Source organism: Anolis sagrei, chromosome 5, assembly GCF_037176765.1.
Source record: "Anolis sagrei isolate rAnoSag1 chromosome 5, rAnoSag1.mat, whole genome shotgun sequence".
Classification (NCBI taxonomy): Eukaryota; Metazoa; Chordata; class Lepidosauria; order Squamata; family Dactyloidae; genus Anolis; species Anolis sagrei.
The window spans coordinates 165,871,414-165,891,761 of NC_090025.1; the positions used below are offsets into that span (position 1 = coordinate 165,871,414).

A 20,348-nucleotide genomic window follows, 5' to 3' on the forward strand; every position below is an offset into this window, starting at 1 on the left:
GATCTAATTTTTATCATTATGCCACAGCTACAAAGGAAGAAAGGAGCTATATGTGGAACTTCCCTGCTTTCCTATTTCTCTTCAGAACTTGGTGAAGAGGCTTTTGATGGGATTATAATTCTCAGAACCTCACCACCATTGTCGGTAGTGGTCCTGTTAGCTAGGGAATTTTGAGACCTGTTGTCCAAAAAGTAACTGATCTAAGCCCTTCTTTATCCATGGCTTTCTCACCTTGTTTGTGATTGCTGGAAACGATCAATCTCTTCAAATACACCAGCAATTTCATCCTTTAGCCGCTGTAAGTGAAAGGAGGAGAAAGCTTGAAGGAAGTAGGGAAAGAAGCATTAATCTCACATTGGACCCTTTCCCATCATTCAATTCAGAAGGCCTATGTGTAGGAAGAAGCAAATGGCACACTGCATGCCTTGAAAAAGAATATTGTTGATATCTTTTCAGGCAATTTGAAAGGAACCCATCCTGTCACAGAAATAGATAAACAAACAAACAACTAAACAAATAAATAGGTGGGTGTGTGATAGGAAAAGGGGATAGTACTTAGGAAACATGAATGACAAAAATATAAGCCAAACCGGATGTAGGCATGTATTTTCTTTATTTTACAAATGAAAAACATATATAGCCAAAGAGTCAGACTTCCTTCAAGGACCCTGAGTCTTGTGGCTTTTCAGGGGTAGTCAGACCTTAATTCCCATCTTCTCTCACCACTGACTATAGTAGCTAGGGCCAGTAGAAGGAGCAGCCCATTTACCTCTGGAAGGTAACACATACTTGAAGTAGAGATGGTTGAATACAAGCCTTCTACCAACAATAAAAGGATCTTTCCCACACTCCAGCACATAGTCAAAATGATGCAATGTGATAACATAGCATTTCTCTATAAACAGAAAGTGGTCTTACTCTTACCTGGATGTCCTCCAGTAGCTCTTTTTTATGCTTCTTGATGGTCTCGATCTCAATCTTCTCAGCAGTACTCAAATCATATGACTCTGGAAAAAAAGGCATCTTTTTAGAACTCTATGAAAGGATATGAGAGCCAGCGTAGTGCACTGAGCATTGGACTATGACTCAGGAGGCAAGGGTTTGAATTCCTGCTCTGCTATGGTGACCCACTGGGTGACTTTAGGCAAGTCGCACTTCTTCAGCCTTCAAGGAAGGAAAAGTAGTCAGGATCCAAACCGTATAGGGCTTTGTAGGTAGTAGCCTGCACTTTGAATTGGGCCCAGAAGCATATTGGCAGCCAAAAAGAAAGAGTCAAGTCTAATTTATTAGAGAAAAGAGCTCTAAGGTGGCTATTTTTTCTCCTCTTTTAGCAGAATCTAAGGCTTCTGTGGGATAGTAAAACCAGTTATGGTGGGGTTGCTATTAACACATAGATTCAAGGCTGTGCTCAGTTCCTTTTTTGTATTTTAGGAAATTGGGGTGAATGATGTCAGAGATGAGAAGACCACAGAATGATTCACAACAGACCAAAATGAAGCAGAAGTAGTGTCCGGTTAGGGTCTCAGAATCTATCAATAGACAAAGAATGCTTAGAACATTCAGCAAGAACATGGGGACTGATGCTGTATCTGAAAATAAATATCAAGCAGCAAAAGTCTGTTCTGTCTAATGAAGCTGCAGTGGTTGCCAAAGCTAAACTGGTCACAAAAAAAATGGCTGGTCCTAACATAAGGCAGAATGAGGCATAAGACACTTACTTCAAGCAACAAATACCAAGGGTCACAGCAATGCCAGCTGTTCTTCAAAAGTCTCCATTCTTCTCCAATTGAGATTGGTGGTATTTATGTCCTGCAAGCTGCTGCAAGATTCTATACTAGCTTTCTACCTGAGGTGTCTACCTAAGCATGGCACTTGTCCCACACTGCTAAGTAATATCCAAGTCTAAATGACTTCCCTACATGCAATCAGAAAGGGTTTCATACCATCCTTTGCTTCAGAGAGCAGAGTCCTGGGCCAGCCCCAGTTAAATTTTATATGAAGCATAACAGATTATTCAACCCCTCTCCCCAACTTTCTTCAGTAGGAATTAAGATCTCCTATAGTTTGACATATAATGAGGCAGACCAATTCAAGTGGCAGATTTCAGGATCTTATTAAACAGCATATAATAAGTCACCTGCTCACTTATGGCAACTTTATGAATTTCACAAGGATTTCTCAGGCAAAATATCTCAGACGTCATTTAGCCAGTTCCTACCTCTGAAAGCCTACAGAGCCTGGTATTCATGGGATCACCCATCCAAGAACTAGAGCTGACACTGCTTAATCATCATCGACATAATAAACAACATGCACCAGATCCCATCTATATGCATGTGTATATAAAGGATTTCCTTGTGTGTATTATTTGTTCCTTTATTTGTTTGAGCTACAACTCTGCCAGGGAAGTTTTCTTTGCAAGTACAGCCACTGGCAGTGATAAGGATAGGCAAATCTATAATTTTTGCTTCCTTCAAGATTTTTCTTGTTCCAAACTTAAGATCATTTCGTCATGTTTACTGATCAGTCTATATTTCATTGACCTTCTGTATCCATGGATACTACAGCCATGGATACAACCATGCATGGCTTGAAAATATCCACACATCCCCTCCCCCCACTTGCCACTCCCCTCAAAAAATCCAAACAGCAAGACTTGATTTTGTTGTTATATGAGGGGACATCATTTTCCTATACCATTATATAAAATAGGACTTGAGCATCTATGGATTTTGGTATTCATTGGGGTTCTGGGGAAAAAAACCCAGTGAATACCAAGGGTTCACTGTATTAACATCCTAATGCAGTGGTGGCGAACCTATGGCACACATGCCAGAAGGGGCATGTAATGCCCTCTCTCCTGGCACATATACAACTGCTTTCCATAATGCAAAATTTGTAAGTTTATGAATATTGATATACAATTACATTTCAATTTTTGCTATGGTTTAGGAGGTACAATTTAGACCAGTCTGAATTAAAATGAAAATCAAATGAGATTCTTCACCATACATAGCTGGATTACATTCTCCGTTATATTATTTGTATCTTATCTTTTCCATCTGGAATGAAAGGGGAAGTCTAGCTTCTATGTCCTGGAAACTCTTTCTCCGCTTTGCATTTCTCATGCAAGACCATTGCTAAATTTGTGATTTTAAAAAAGGAAGTAATGAACTAAGGTTCTGGAAAGCAAGAGAAATAGGAAGAACTAGATAAAGAAACAAGGAACTTATTCACAAACACACATCCCACGGCAAATGTGGACAATCTAGGCTCAAGTGCTACATGATGTGCATTTGCCTGGTTTTAAAAGGCCTCTGCAGGCAATCATTTCAGGTTTCTGCAAGCTTTGACTGTCCTTTCTCCAGTATGACCATGGAGAAAGAGATTCTCCTAAGTAGACACATTTGACCCATAAATTTAGATAATGTTCTGAGGTTTTCCTAGTATTATCCTCAGTGTCATTTGTCTGCACTTTGGGATAATTCACCCAAATCAGAAGCACAGCTTGCTATTTGGCATGGCTTCTTATTTGCTCCAAACTTTTCCATAACTTTGAGACAGTGCAGGAAATGTTAGCTCTGGGAGAGGATTAAGTTCTATGTGCATTTTTAGGAGATTTGCATGCCCTGGATAAAGATAAGTCAATTGAAAAACAATGATCTTTTGGGTATTAGTCATACTTCTCAGAAGCTTGTGATGTAGTTCTCCAACACACACACACACACGCAAATAATTCTTACATTAGGGGAAGTACATGCAAAAATGTGTTGTGTGAGAGCCACACAAAACATTACGGGTTGAATATCTCATGAGTAAAGTTTAGATTTTGGAATTTTTGGAATTTTGGAATTTTGGAATTTTCATAGACATACATCATGTGATATCTTGGAGGTAGAATCAAAGCTAAACATTCAATGTATTTATGTTGTGTGTGTATGTAATACACAGCCTGTAGGTAATTTTATATACAATAATTTAAATAATTTTGTCCATGAAACAAAGTTTGTGTGCATTGAACCATTAAAAAGTTAAAGTGTCACTATCTCAGCCATGTGGAATATTTGGAATATTCCACATGTTGGAATATTTCAGATTTTGAAATACGGATAAGGGATAGTCAACCTGTATAGGATTAGTATAGCATAGTGGTTTGAATCTACGTAAAATCCTATAACAAGTATGTCAGTTGAACGCACACAAGAACAATAAGAATGACTTCTGTTACAAAAATTTATAGAAAAACATTTAGAAAAAATGTCTACAAAAATTAACAGATACTTTAAGTTACAAAATAATGTGGAAATGGGAGAGAATGAATATAAGATCAAAAAATGACACAAAATTCCCCATTCCCAGATGATGTAGGGCAAATTTCACAGTGAGTTCATGAGGCCTTTAAACTAGAAGAATGTATAGGAGGGAAATTTCAGAGACAGTCTCATTTAGAGGCAAAGCAAGGAACATATTAGGTCTACATAAATATACCACCATATTTCTCCAATTCTAAGACGCTATCCATTGTAAGATGCACATTTATTTTAATACCATCAACGGAAGAAAAAAAAAGCTTTATTTATACATATATAAAAACACCTGTAATTCTAAGAGACAGCTGATTTTTAGAGAGGTTTAGATGGGGTGGGGGGGGGGAGTGTGTCTTACTTACTTCTTACTTACTTAGGCGATCCCTCATTGGACGAGTAAGATGGTCTTCCATCATGGGTTTCCTTGTGGGTCCGCATGTGGCTGTGGAGCCCTATTCTTGCTCTGCATCTTCTTCCGCAGTGAGGGCATTGGTTTCCAGGTGGAAGGCGGTCTTGGCCGGGGTTGGCTTGACGCGCCTTCCTCCTGGCACATTTCTCTCTTTCACCCTCCACTCGTGCCTCCTCGAATTCTGCAGCACTGCTGGTCACAGCTGACCTCCAGCTGGAGCGCTCAAGGGCCAGGGCCTCCCAGTTCTCAGTGTCAATGCCAGAGTTTTTAAGGTTGGCTTTGAGCCCATCTTTAAATCTCTTTTCCTGTCCACCAACGTTCCGTTTTCCGTTCTTAAGTTCGGAGTAGAGCAACTGCTTTGGGAGACGGTGGTCAGGCATCCGGACAACGTGGCCGGCCCAGCGGAGTTGATGTTGGAGGACCATCGCTTCAATGCTGGTGGTCTTTGCTTCTTCCAGCACACTGACGTTTGTCCGCTTGTCTTCCCAGGAGATTTGCAGGATTTTCCGGAGGCAGCGCTGATGGAAACGTTCCAGGAGCTGCATGTGACGTCTGTAGACAGTCCACGTCTCACAGGCATATAGCAGGGTTGGGAGGACAATAGCTTTATAAACAAGCACCTTGGTATCCCTACGGATGTCCCGGTCCTCAAACACTCTCTGCTTCATTCGGGAAAATGCTGCACTTGCAGAGCTCAGACGGTGTTGTATTTCGGTGTCGATGTTGACTTTGGTGGAGAGGTGGCTGCCAAGGTAGCGGAAATGGTCGACATTTTCTAATGTTACACCATTAAGCTGTATCTCTGGCATTGGAGAGGGGGTGGCTGGTGACTGCTGGAACAGCACTTTGGTTTTCTCGATGTTCAGTGACAGGCCAAGCTTTGTGTATGCTTCTGCAAAGGTGTTGAGAGTGGCTTGTAGATCTTCTTCTGTATGCGCACAGACGACATTGTCATCAGCATACTGGAGTTCTATAACAGATGTTGTTGTGACCTTGGTTTTGGCTTTCAGTCTGCTGAGGTTAAATAGCTTGCCGTCTGTCCGATAGATGATTTCCACTCCGGTGGGAAGCTTCCCATCAACAAGGTGTAGTATCATGGCGATGAAGATGGAGAATAAAGTTGGGGCAATAACACATCCCTGTTTGACACCCGATTCCACCTTAAATGGGTCACTTTGGGAGCCATTGCTGTCCAAGACTGTTGCCATCATGTCATCGTGGAGGAGCCGCAGGATGTTCACAAATTTGCTTGGGCACCCGATTTTTTGGAGGATGGTCCAGAGAGCGCTGCGATTCACTGTGTCGAATGCCTTTGCAAGGTCGATGAATGCCATGTACAGAGGTTGGTTTTGTTCCCTGCATTTTTCTTGGAGCTGTCGTGCAGTGAAGATCATGTCCACGGTTCCTCTGGAGGGGCGGAAGCCGTTCTGGGATTCTGGGAGGGTGTCTTCTGAGAGGGGCAGAAGGCGGTTTGCAAGGATTCTTGCGAGGATTTTTCCAGCAGAGGTTAGAAGGGAGATACCTCGATAGTTTCCGCAGTCTGTTCTTTCCCCTTTTTTGAAGAGGGTGATGATGGTGGCATCCTTGAAGTCTGCTGGGATTTTCTCGGTCACCCACACTTTTTCTATGAGCTGGTGGAGTTGGTGTGTCAGCGCAGGTCCTCCCTCTTTAAAGATTTCAGCAGGGATCCCATCCGATCCGCTGGCTTTGTTGTTCTTTTGTTGGCTGATGGCATTGCTGACTTCTTCCAAACTAGGCAGTGCTGCAAGCTCATCCCTGGTTTGTTGTTGCGGGATTTGTGAGAGGACCTCTTCGGCCACACTGGAGCTGCGGTTTAGGAGGCTTTGGTAGTGTTCTTTCCAACGCAGTGCAATAGACTTTTGGTCCTTCAGGAGTTTGGTTCCGTCTGATGAGCGTAGAGGCTGTATGCCATGGTTTCTTGGCCCATAGATGACCTTTGTGGCTTTGAAAAATCCTTGAGCATTATGGGTATCTGCCAGGTGTTGGATTTCTTCAGCCTTCTTTGTCCACCAGATGTTCTTGAGTTCTCTTGTCCTTCTTTGGACCTCAGCTTTTGCACTGGCGTAGATCTTTTTCTTAGCAGCACAGTTGATGTCTCTCTGCCATGTTTGGAAGGCTTTCCTTTTCTTGTCAATTAGCTGTTGGATCTCGATGTCATTTTCGTCAAACCAGTCTTGATGTTTCTTGGCTTGGTATCCAATAGTTTCTTCGCAGGCTTGGATGATGGAAGTCTTCAGTTTGTTCCAATGTTCCTCAACATTTTCGGGGTGTACTGTGGGTAGATGGTCCTTGAGTGCCGTTTGGAGATGGGCTCGCCTGGAAGGCTCCTGAAGGGCTTGGGTGTTCATTTTGCGCCTTGTCTTTCTTCCTTGGAGTCTGCGCTTGGGGGCAATCTTGATAGCCATCGTGGATCGGATTAGCCTGTGGTCGGTCCAGCAGTCGTCAGCACCTGTCATGGCTCTTGTGAGGAGTACGTCACGGCGGTCTCTGGCACGTGTGATTACATAGTCTAAGAGGTGCCAATGCTTTGACCGGGGGTGCTTCCATGATGTCTTGAACTTGTTTTTCTGGCGGAAGAGCGTGTTGGTGATGACAAGGTTGTGCTCCGCACATTTGGTGAGAAGCAGGATGCCATTCGAGTTGCTGTTTCCAACCCCGTCTTTTCCTATGGTGCCTGGCCACAGGTCGAAGTCTCGCCCGACTCTTGCATTGAAGTCCCCCAGGAGGATGATTTTGTCCTCCTTAGGTATCCCCGATAGGACAGTGTCCAGCTGATAGTAGAATTTCTCCTTGATGTCTTCATCAGCGTCTAGTGTTGGTGCATAGGCACTTATGATGGTTGCCCGTTGGTTTTTGGCAAGATCAATTCGGAGGGTGGAGAGTCGTTCGTTGATGCCAGTGGGTGCTTCGGACAGATGTTTCATCAGATCATTTCTTATAGCGAAGCCAACTCCGTGCATTCTTTGGTCTTCTTCGGGCAGTCCCTTCCAGAAGAAGGTGTAGCCTCCTTTTTCTTCCTTCAGCTGTCCCTCTCCTGCTCTCCGGGTCTCCTGAAGGGCTGCTATGTCAATGTTGAAGCGTCCCAGCTCCCTTGCGATGATGGCAGTTCTGCGTTCGGGGCGTTCACTGTCACTGTTGTCCATCAGTGTCCGTACGTTCCACGTACCGAGGTTCATTTTTCTTTTTTGGCCGCAGGATGGTGACCCCACTGGACGCGGCAGTCCAGTCAGGGATAAGTGAGGCAGACTATGTTTAGGGCACCTTTTCTAGCCCCCTCCCCGTGTGGGGTGAGCAGAGTGGGTCCTAAAAAGGGCTGCTCAGTCGCGGATACAGCTGCCGAACTACTCAACTGCCTCGGACCTTGAGGTAGAACGACTGAGTCCGTACCCACCGCCCATGTGCCAGTCTGTGACTAGGGGCTTCCAGATTTCACAGTCCTGCCCCCGTCGCCACTCGCTGATCGCCATGGGACTTTGGTTGCTTGGTTTTTATTTTCTTTGGAAGACGCCTGTGCGTGGGTTTTTTTAATGTGTGGAGGTCAGTGCACAACTGAACAACACACAGTCTTCACAGATGAGGTTCCACTGGTGATGTAGTTTAACACAATGACCATGGCTTCTCAGTCTGTTGCAGCCTTCTTCCGCCTTCGCAGCCTTTGTAACATGTGCCATGTTATCCTCCGCCTGCTCCACCGTTGAGGTCTTTGGGTCTTCGGACTGTGCTTGGTCTGGGACCTCCCCCGCGGCCACTCCTGGGAGTGCACGACTCCAGTTGTTGTGCCCACAGGTTCATCGGAACACGCAAGCCCCCTCACCACGACAAGGTGACAGTCCATCGAGGGAGGGAGTGTGTCTTAGAATCAAAGAAATACATTATCCCCTGGAAGCAAATAGCACTTTTGCAGAATTAGAAGGTCATGCTCTGATGAATAATATGAGTTATGTGGTATAGTGGTTGGAGTGGTTAGAGTGTTAGAGCAGGAATTAGAAGACCTGGGGTAAAATGTCTCAACTCAACTGTGAAGTTCACCAGTCATTCTCTCTATGGCTACATCTATACTGCCATATGCAGTTAACTGCATTAAACTGCATTATATGAGTCTACACTTTGTCAGACTAACCATCCCAATGGATCTCATCTTAAGCATTCATTTAGGGGGTAAACACAGTTTACAGATAGACATCTGTTAAGTATGCCTTTGAATGCAAATTTATTTAACTGCTCTCTTAGAAACATTAAGAAGATCAGAACTTGAAAACTCACACTTTTCTGAAATTTGCAATGGAGTCCATCCATCAAAAATGCATCCAAAAATAGACTTATCAGAGGAAAATACACCACAAAAATTGTATAGTCATAAAAATAAAAATTCAAATGCATATTTTAGTAAGGATATTATTTGTAAAATATATACTCAAGAAAAAGTATACAAAATGTATGGGTTAAAATGTGCAGAAAAATGCATGCAAACTTTTTTATAATCCTAACCTGTTTTTTTTTAAAAAAAAAAAAATAATTCTCAAAGTTTGGGTGAATTAAATGTCAGACAAGAACACTTATATTCCATTATTCCTCATTTCACAATTGGCCATTCTGGAGAACATTGATAAAAGTTGTTGACGAGTGACATAGAATCATAGAATTATGGAGTTGGAAGACACCTTGTGGGACATCCAATCCAACTCCCCACCAATTTAGACACTATACTCATATTTAGCAGGCTGAAATCCCATTGGCTTTTTTTGCTGCTGCATGACGTTGTTGGCTCATGTTTGACTTGTCTGTGAGGACTATAAGATCTTTTTCACACTTATTGCTGTCGAGCAAGGTGTCCCCCATTCTGTATCTTTGCATTTCATTTTTTCTGCCTGAGTGGAGTATCTTACAATTGGCCCTGTTTTGTTAGTTTTGGCCCATCTCTCTAATCTGTCAAGATCATTTTGAATTTTGCTCCTGTCTTTTGGAGTATTGACTATCACTTCCAATTTGGTGTCATCTGCAAACTTGGTGATCATGCCTTCTAACCCTTCATCTAAGTCATTAATAAAGATGTTGAACAGGACCGGGCCCAGGACGGAACCCTGCGGCACTCCGCTCGTCACTTCTTTCCAGGATGAAGAGGAAGCATTGGAAGGCCAACTGGAAGGCCACAAATTAGCCATCTCATGCTGTGGTTATCACCAGAAACAAATATGTATTTAACTTCGACTGGATCACACCTTGCACTTCCTGGGTGGATGATATATTTACAGTCATGAAGTCAAAAATGAGAAAGTGAAGAGGTCTTCTGTACTCACTGAAGAAAATGAAATGTCTACAGATGTAGTTTGCCACACTTATTAAAAATAATGGAATCAATTAGTATTAATGGTAATTGAACAATTTATTTATTATTTATTTATTTACAGTATTTATATACCACTTTTCTCACCCCAAGGGGACTCAAAGCGGTTTAACACATGAAAGTCCATAGGGTAAACAAATTTCTTGGTCGAAATTTGATACACCAAAAAAGAAGTATTTCATTTACATATTGGCCGAAGAGAAACATCTCAGAGATGATATTCTCCATCACTAATGTAACAAGAAATATTTAAGAAGCTGTTTAGGGGAGAGTAATTTTCCATTCTTGAGATTTCCTTTGTGTTTAGTCAAAAGTGCCCTGGGACTCAGAAACTGCACGCATTAGTACTTTCAAGTTCCTCCTTGGGAGATGTTGGATTTTTTTTTGTTCATTTGTTTTGCTAATTTTCCTGAAATAGATTGAAACTTAACAGAAATATCTGATTTATGGCTAGCGGTATTCATTTCTCCATGTAAAATAAGAAAACCTCAAGAGATTTTCCTGCTGGACAAGATGACACAATTTTTTGCCCATTTTTGAAATGTTCATTTGCATTTTGAGAAAGGTTTTTGCGCCAAATAATCAACTTGTTGATATTTTTCACCCCTTCTCATGAAAGAAGAGTAATATTCAACTATTCTTTACAACCTTAATTAAATTAAATCATAAATGTAGTGAGCAATATATTTCTCAGTCTGGTAAACTTTCTGAGAAAGTTAATTCCAAACATAACACAACAAAGTTGCTATACAGAACCTGAAATCTTATACATACAGGGCAAGCACATTTTTAGCCCACTGGGATTTTCTTCTGGGTAAAAGCAGGGAGAAGTGCATTGATTCAGTGAACCAGAGGAGGAGAAATGATAGAATAGCTAAGTGCCAAAGCACACAGAGTTTGAGCATCCTTAATGTTTTCTTCAAAAGAGATGGTATCAGCAGCAAGTGTCTTCTATCATGTAACTATTAAAAGTGCATAATCCCTGTGCACTTTTCTTTTAATACGCAGTTCAAGAAAGCCAAAGAACTACTTGAGAAACACATACAGCTACTTAGAGAGGCTGTAATCCTCAATCATAATAAAAGTGAAATGGAAAGAAATCCAGGGAGACTCTTGGGTTTTATTGTCTTCTTGGGAATCCATTTTATAATAGCTCAAGAAAGGGATTTAATGAAAAAGGTGATGGAATTGAAATGAATGCAACAGTGAAGGACCATGTCCAAGTGAGATAACAGTTTAGAAACAGTTCAGCAGATTAGAACATATCCAGAGAAGGGGGAAGACAACAAAGATGGCAAATGGCCTGGAAACCATACCTGAGAAGACTGATTGAGGGAGATAGAATTTATAGTTTGGAGAAGACTAAGGGATTACCTGATAACCATTTTCAAATATCTAATGGGCTGTTATGTGGAAAAGGGGGTGAATTTTATTTCTGTTCTTTCAGAAGATTGGACCAAACACAACATTCATAGAATCAATAAGTTGGAAGACCCACATGGGCCATGTCGTCCAACCCCTTTTTTCTGCCATGCAAGAAAAGCACAACCAAAGCACTCCAACAGATGGCCATCCAGCCTCTGTTTAAAAGCTTCCAAGAAAGGAGTTTCCACCACACTTTGAGGCAGAGAATTCCGCTGTTGAATAGCTTTTGCAGTCAGAAATTTCTTCCTAATGTTCAAGTGGAATCTCCCTTCCTGTTATTTGAACCCATTGCTCTGAGTCCTAATCTCCAGGACAGCAGAAAACAAGCCTGCTCCCTCTTCCTTATGACAGTTTTTCACATGTTTATACATGGCTATCATGTCTCCTCTCAATCTTCTCTTCTGCAGGCTAAACATACCTGGCTCTCTAAGATGCTCCTCATATAGATTCATGGTCTCCAGACCTTTGATCATTTTAGTTGATCATTTTAGTTGTCCTCTTCTGGACAACTTCCAGCTTGTCAATATCTCTTTTAAACTGTGGTGCCCAGAACTGGACACAGTATTCCAGGTGAAGTCTCACCAGAGCAGAATGGAGGGACACCACCACTTCCCTTGATTGAGACATTATAGTCCTTTGATGCAGTTCAAAATCTCATTGGCTTTTTAAGCTGCAGCATCACATTGCTGGCTCATGTTTAACTTGTTGTCCACTAAGACTCCAAGATATTTTTCACATGGACTGTTGTCGAGCCATGCATCACTCATCCTATATCTTTGCATTTCATTTTTTTCTACCTTACATGTCGTATCTTACATTTCAGAATAAATATTAGGAACAACGTTGTAATGGTAAGAATTATTTGATAGTGGTGCATTCTTCTTCAATTGAGGTTTTTAAATAGGTTGGATGGACACCTGTCAGGAAGCTATGTATTTTTGAATAATCAGGGGGTTGGATTAGGTTTTCAGTGCTCTTTACAACTCTTCAATTCTAGTTTCCTTTCCTGAATAGAAAGAAAGCTAGCATTTTACTTAGACAAACATTTACCTAATTGTGGGTATATGTGCCTTCTAGTCACCCATTGACTTAGGGAAAGCCTATGAAGTTCACAGGATTTTTTAGGGCAAGGAATAATCAAAGATGATTTTGCTATTGTCCTTTTTTGAAATATAGCCAACAGCACTTAGGTTTCTTTGGCAGACTCGCCATCGAAAAACCTTGCTTAGCTCACACGATCAGACAGGATCAGGTGCTTTCAGGGTATTTAGGTCTACATTCTGCTGCCTACCAACAGATTTGGGTACTATGCCCTTCAAAATGCAAGTAGACAACCTAATATATTATGCTACAGTGAAGAAAACTCCATTTCCACTAGGCTGACTATCTTTTCTAAACTCCTGCATCTGAAGGCTGCAGTCTATCTTGTCAAGGAGTGGGTAGAGGTGACACTGTACACTACTGCCTCTCCTGCAAAACTCTAAGGACACCCCCCTAGCATCTATTGCCTGATGCAACTGCTTCATTTTTCCTTCTACTAACTATTAGTTCTGAGAATATTATCCTATGTGAGACCTTGTAGGAGGGGAAGGGAAAAGATAAGGTGGCTTACACAGATTACTGTAAATGTGATATGAGAGTACTAATTTAGTATTACTGAGAAACACTGAAATATTTTCCTGTACAAGAATGGATAAACACATAAGATTATTTCAGACAAAAATATCATGGTCTGGCTCTGATTGGAATATATGTAGCTATTCTTTTGTCCACCCTATCCCTACAAGAGCTTGCAATCCAAAATTGAAGTCAGAAAGACAAGTTAGAAATGATAAGAGTTAGTGAGAGAAAGGGAGAGAGACTGGCTGAGAGAGGCAAAAATTGGCCTGGTGACAAATGGATTCATTTCCTCATCTATGCCCCAGTTACATTGAATCCAAGAAGTTTAAGAGTCTAGGTTAATACAGACTACAAAACACGCAATCTTACACATGTTCAATCATCAGTAAAATGGACTAATCAGAAATCTAAATGACAAGAAAGCTGTATAATCTGAAAACAGAAAAAAGCAAACCTAGATTTGTTTATATAATGCTTTGTGAAACAATTACAAGATGGAATAAAGATAGGTTTCCAAAGAGCTGGAAGTGACACAGAAAGACCCGTAATACTTTAGAACAGGCGTTCTCAAACTTTTAAAGCCAGAGAGCCCTTTTTGAAGGAAAGGTTTCTCGTGGAGCCCCAATAAACTTTTTTGACACAAGGGCCACATTGCATTTTAAAATTTGACAGATGGGATAGTCCAGATGGATGGGGAATGTTTGTGTGAACTAATTGAAAAAAAATTGAACAAAAAATATGCACATGGCACATAACTTGTTAATAATAATAATAATAATAATAATAATAATAATAAGATCAACTCCAGGGGCCATCCTGTCCAACCTGTTTCTGCCATGCAGTAAAAGCACAAATCAAAGCATTCTTAACAGATTACCATCTTGCCTTTGAAATCATAATAAAAGTAATCATAATAATAATGCTAATAGAAGCAACTCCAGGGGCCACTCAGCCCAACCTGTTTCTATCATGCAGGAAAAGCACCCTCAACGCAACGGCCTGCAGGGCCTTCCCACCGGGGGCAGGGGAGACCCTGCAGAATATGGCAGTGGAGAAGCCCCATAGGCCGCAGCAGCATGCTTCCTAGCTGGGGGGAGGGGGCTCCGAGGGGCCCCTGCAGAGCCTCTGACTGTGCTTCATTGAGTCCTATGGGCTCCATGGAGCACAGTTTGAGAACTGCTGAATGAGAAGATTATACATTAAGCATTGAACTATAACTATGGACAGCAGTATAAAAATCTCCAGTCAATCATGAAAATGCATTGTGTGACTTTAGACAAGTTACATGCTCTCAGAAAACCCTGTGATAGAGATGCCTTAGGGCCTCCATAAGTCAAAAATGACTTGAAGGCATAAAACAACCGTAACAAAGTTGAGTGAAGAAGTAGCAATGGGGACACTGCAGGTACCATATTTGCATTTTAACCATCAGGCAACAAAGCATTGGGAAAAGGGTTCATATTCTCTAATATTTCATAGATAAAAACTGGGACATGTATGACTATGCAATATCAGAATATTTTCAAGATAGGAAATTATATTGGGAAGAAAGTACAGAATATTGGAGAGATTGTAATAGTTTGCTTTTGCCTGAGCCAACTGAAAAGGACAAGATCCCATCATCTTCTTTCTTCCTTCCTCTCTCCTCACTGAGTTAATTGAGTGCAAACTACTTCCACGTTTTGACCTCAGTTTGAAGCAATTGAGGTAAGCTGAGGACAAAGGTGGGGGGGGGGAGCAAGAGAATGAGAAGGAAACTAGGTCATTTTAAAAGCAGCTGAAAAGGCAGGACAACAATTTGAGAGTATGGTGGTGATGGTATCATCCTCTTTAGCTGGGATGGGAAATGTATGGTCTTTCACCAGAGGGAATTTCAGCAGTTGCCGTGCCCCCGCCCCATGACAAGCCATACTTACTAGAAGTCCCTCATCCTTCTTCCCTTTTCTGCATTTTTTAGTCAGTGGGACACTCTTTCCCTTGTGGTAGCTGACTATTTCAAAGGCCCCTCCTCTAAACAACAACCCCCAGAATTCTGCAGGAGGTAGCCACATTATTGGGGTGATTGGGGTGCAGGGTGACAGGATCTCACGCCAGATTCACCTCACTATCACCATTTGAAACTCAATGTGATTAAATCTTTAGTGATATAAGTAAATGTCTCAAATGAATTTTCACTCCACTGTTAAGGTTGCTGGATTTTCTTGGGCCACTCACTGCTTTTGAGTTTCACCTACTTCAAGAGATTGTTGCAAAGACAAAACGAGAAAAAGAATGACATACACTGTCCAATCTTCAATCTCGTTGAAGGGCAGGATAAAAAAAAATGATTCAAGGATTACAGAGTCTGAACAAGAAATGCATACAGTTTGTTTGTCTCATTATGATTTGGAATCTATTAAGAACTACTAACTAAAAGGTCAATGTTTCAATTATTAAGATCCCCAAGTCTTAGCCAAACTCTGTTCCAAACTAAAGGTACAAAACTCTTATCTTTAAGCTTGGCAGAAATGGGGGACAATTCTATAATACACATCTAAGAATGAGAGCCAATATGACATAATGGTTTGAATGTTGGACTACAACTCTGAAGAGCAAGGTTTGAATCTTTCTCAGTCTTGAAAGCTTACTGGGTGGTCTTGGGCAAGTTACACAAACCTAATCTCACCAGAGCATGGATCCACTTTACATCCAGTTTCTGCCTCCTGCAGACCGCTAAGGTTTAGTTTTGTGAGGTCCAGGACCTGGCTGGCTGAGCAGTTTACAGGCCCCTCCCTAAACTACAAGCCCCAGAATTCTGCAGGAGGCAGAAACTGGGTTTAAAGTGGATCCATGCTATAGTGTAATTAGGTCCTTTAGCTTCAGAAAACTCCATGACACGGTTGACAAAAGTTGGGAACAACTTGAAGGCACACAACAATAAATAAATTTCCAAGACTTTGGCATGCATCCATTCACCTCTTTGGCCAAGAAATTACATTTGTTATTCGCTATATGAAAACGTATGTAAAAAGATCTAGAAAACTTCTGTTTCTGAACCCAAATTTGTCTTGAGCCAAGTCATGAGTAGCAAGGGGTCAATGAAGAACAAGGCTTCTCCACCTTCAACACTTGTGTAGAAGAAGGAACTCTATTTAGTGGAGTTTGTAGTTTGTATCATACATAATTGAATTTTTCTGGGTTCCTTTCACACTATGTTTGTGTCCAATGTTTTAATTGTCATGGTTACCACATGTGAAAATTTAGGATTTGTAGTTTAAGGAAGGTGATTTAAAATCATCAGCAAGAGAGTTCTAAGTGTTTTATTAAACTACAAACCCCGGCATTCCACAGGGTGCAGCCATAGCAATAGAAGTAGACTCTTAGTGCTATAATTAGGTAGTAGTATAAAAGGATTCCTGGTCCACTTAACCATTAAAAAGACAAAAATCATGTTCTTCTTTTATTGCACAAAATATAAATGCATAGACATGTGGCCCAAAGAAAATTAATGACAATTTCATTTATACAGAACTCCTTTCACCTGAAAATGGTCTCAAAATAGTTCTGTCTTAAATACAACTTAAAATACAAGCAGACAATTAGAAAGACTTGGGGGAGATTGTAATACAGATACACCAAACAAAATCTTCATAAATAAAATGAATAAATTAATTCCACAAACAAGAAGCTTTAAATCCCTAGCCAGGATCATAATCCCAGTTGACACATTTGTCTCCGGGATCTTCTGATGATGATGCCACATGAGATAGATCCCTTAAACAGACAGTACATATTTTAGTGTATATATCTTTGAATTGCCCATTGACTTATACTGATCCCATGAATTTCATAGGGTTTTCTTAGGCAAAGAGTACTTAGAGGTGATTTGCCATTGCCTTCTGCTGAAATATTGTCTACAGTGCTTGGCATTTGTTGGTAGTGTCTCATCCAAGTATTAACCAGGTCTGACCCTGCTTTCAAGATCAGACAAGATCTGATACCTTCAGGATATTTAGGCACACATCAAAAAGACACCATAAAAAGATCTAGACTCTAGTAATTTAAGAGAATACTTACTAGTTGAACAAGCATCCATCATAACACCTTTCCAAGAAGACAGTTCCAACTCCTGAATTTAGTACAGTGGCTGCGTCATTTTGTCTTTCCATCTACGCTACTTCAGAGTTAAAATGATGTTTCAACGTGATGACAGCCTGAAATGAAGCAACCCAAGGACTCTCCTCCTTGGTGACTCCACCCTTTCCTCCTGGTTCCGCCTTGTGCATTCAGATTGACAGAGGAAACTATTTGCTCTCTGGACAGAAATGTCAGTTCTGCAAATGATCAGAGGTTGTTTCCTGAAAAACCCACAGTGTTGCTGCTGCTACTGCTTAGACTTTTATTTACATGGCAGTGTGGTTTTCATCAAAGGGGGTCTGATGAACTGCACACCAGTCAGCCCAACGAGGTTCATCCTATGGAATCAGATACTTATAATGACCTGATTCCATAGGATGAAATGGTCATGTTTTCACCCCATGGAATTCAAGGATTTGCAATGTAGAGAGGAGTATTTAGAATTCTCTGCCAGAAACTCCTAGTGCTTCATCAAACTACCAATGCCAGGATTTCAGTTAAAGTGGAATCAGAACACTGTATTTGTGTAGTGCAAAAGGGTCCGCTCCACACTGTCACAGGAGGACTACAGTACTCTTAGCCATTCTTTAGTTTTGCCTAACATGGAAGAGAAGGTGTCCCTATGCATTGTTTTTAACATTGTTTTTAGGGTTGCCATATTCCAAAATATTCCAGAATATGTTTGAGTCCTCAGGCTTCTTGTCCACAGTAAGTCTGTGATCAAAATCCAAATGATGGCATCAACTAGAGTAGACAAGTCACACTGGATCATGAGTGCAACTTAAGTATGTGCTGATTTACTCAATGTCAATTTCTTCAGTGGGTCTACTTTAAGTAGGAACTAGCATCTAGAGTGCAGAGTGCAATGGTTTGAGCACTCGGCTATGATTTTGGAGACTAGGGCTCAATCCCACGAATAACAATCCATTAGATGATCGTGGATGAGTCACACTCTCTTAGTCCCAGAAACCTTCATGATACATTCACTTTAGGGCCACCATAAGTCAGAAATGACTTGAAGACACAGAATAGCCACAACCCACCTGGATTTAGATCACCACCTCATGCTGTGCAGTAGGAAATAAAAAAGAGGGCCCATGGAGAACAGATAGAATGGAGCAGGAAGACACCAAGATGATATTGCTTTAACCTCTGCAGAAATACCTACAATGCAATTGTGCCAGAATTTGTGGCGGGCTGTGGTCTGTCTCTCCCATAGAGAAGCAACACAATGGTACATTGCATTCTTGTACCACTTCTCCATAACTTTATCTTTGTTCAGTGCAGGATTGGTGGATACACCCAATGGAAACATTCTTGACTTGATTAGTATACAAACAAAGCTATAGCCAATCTACCATCTTTCAGACATAACAGATAGAGGGAAATTACAAGTTGCCCCTAGATCAGGGGTCCTCAAACTAAGGCCCGGGGGCCAAATGCGGCCCTCCAAGGTCATTTGCCCGGCCCTCGCTTAGGGTCAACCTAAGTCTGTAATGACTTAGGTTGCACACAACAACAACAACAATCCTATCTCATCAGCCAAAAGTAGGCACACACTTCCCATTTAAATACTAATAAATTTATATTTGTTAAAATTGTTCTTCATTTTAATTATTGTATTGTTTTTAAGTGGTTTTTGCACTACAAATAAGATATGTGCAGTGTGCATAGGAATTCATTAATGTTTTTTTTCAAATTATAATCCGGCCCTCCAACAGTTTGAGGGACTGTGACCTGGCCCTCTGTTTAAAAAGTTTGTGGACCCCTGCCCTAGATGGATGAGAATTTGATTTGCTTTTTTTTATATGGACTTTCTAATATTCTTCATAAACATGGCAGAGAGAGCTTGAGCTTTCTTAAAAATAGAGAAAAGGATAATTATTTTAGTCAGTTAACATCTGAATATTTGGTTCTTAAAAATCTAGTTTTCGGTATCTGTGCATTCAGCCTTGTTTGCAGGCCTAAATTAAAACTGACTTTTTTTCTCTAACAGTCTTCTGAACCTTAATAGCTACATGGCAGGCAGGTATACATGGTCCTTTCAGGTGTCTACTAGATTTGGCAAGTAAAGATGATTCAGGATTTATTTGGTTTCTTTTTAAATAAGAGTTTGCATTAATTCTAGAAGTTCCTCTTCAGAAGAATTGAAAGAATAAAAGTTTTAGACAATTAGATAATGAGAGAAATGAAACAGAAACACTCTGCCATCCTTCCTATATACATGGTAAAGTTTGAGAAGTGCACATATACAGTATTTTAGAGCTATTCTCTCTCAATCTCAATCTCTCTCTCTTAGGGTGTATTCACAGTTTCAGCCCACTTTTACTGTTATGATTCAATGCTATGGATTCCTGGAATTTTTAGTTTGGCGAGGCATCAGCACTTTTAGCAGGAAAGGCTAGAGCCTGTGTAAAACTGCAACTCCGATGACTCCATAGTATTGGACCAAGGCAATTAATGTGGTGTCAAACAATGCATGCTCAGTCCTTCATTCATGAAAAAAGCAGATACCAGAGCTTGTCTAAACATAATGCCTTCTAATCTACATATTTTTCTCATCATTCCTAATGCTGCGGTCATGGTGGATGGGATATCTAGTTGTGTATCACCGATTTTTCATCTTTAGATGAAAAGGAGCCCCAGAAGCTGGGTTCAGAAACAGAAAACTGGACCAGCAAGGGTTGTTTAATCCTTTCTCAGGTTTATGATATTGTAAATACATAATTTGCTAAAAACCATTTCCCATCTACTTTTCCAGCCATGAAAGAAAACATGCATGTCCTCCTTAATTTTTCTACAGTGCAAGAGAATATCAATCTATTTGTGGATTTTTAATTTTAGTGGGTTTTTTTAAAAAAAAATGACAAACTGGGTTTTTTATATGCTCACTTCCAGCCTCCTACAGCTAGTTATCTTTCTGATGATAAAACATACCCCTTCAATAATTAAATCACTTGAGCAAATAACAACATATATTAATAAAGAGATTAAAACATATAAAGTGCATAATTCCATTCATCCATAATCCTTGTTCATAATCCTGCGTTCAATTCTGTAATATCCTATTCTTCAAACTGCTGTATAGTCAGGTCTTTAGCTTTTT

At 40.7% G+C, this 20,348-nt stretch overlaps 1 protein-coding gene across 1 annotated transcript in view; it reads right to left on the reverse strand.

The window, feature by feature from the left end:
- CYTH4 (cytohesin 4) overlaps positions 1 to 17,345 on the reverse strand; it is a 47,422-nt gene extending 30,077 nt beyond the window's left edge. Inside the window, exons 1-3 of the mRNA XM_060777000.2 lie at positions 17,183 to 17,345; positions 925 to 1,007; positions 232 to 296 (exon numbers count right to left, since the gene is read on the reverse strand). Of these exons, the coding sequence (XP_060632983.1) occupies positions 232 to 296; positions 925 to 1,007; positions 17,183 to 17,204 (170 nt within the window). The 5' untranslated portion in view covers positions 17,205 to 17,345. The remainder of the gene's footprint in view (positions 1 to 231; positions 297 to 924; positions 1,008 to 17,182) is intronic.
- Between the last annotated feature and the right edge of the window lie 3,003 nt (positions 17,346 to 20,348).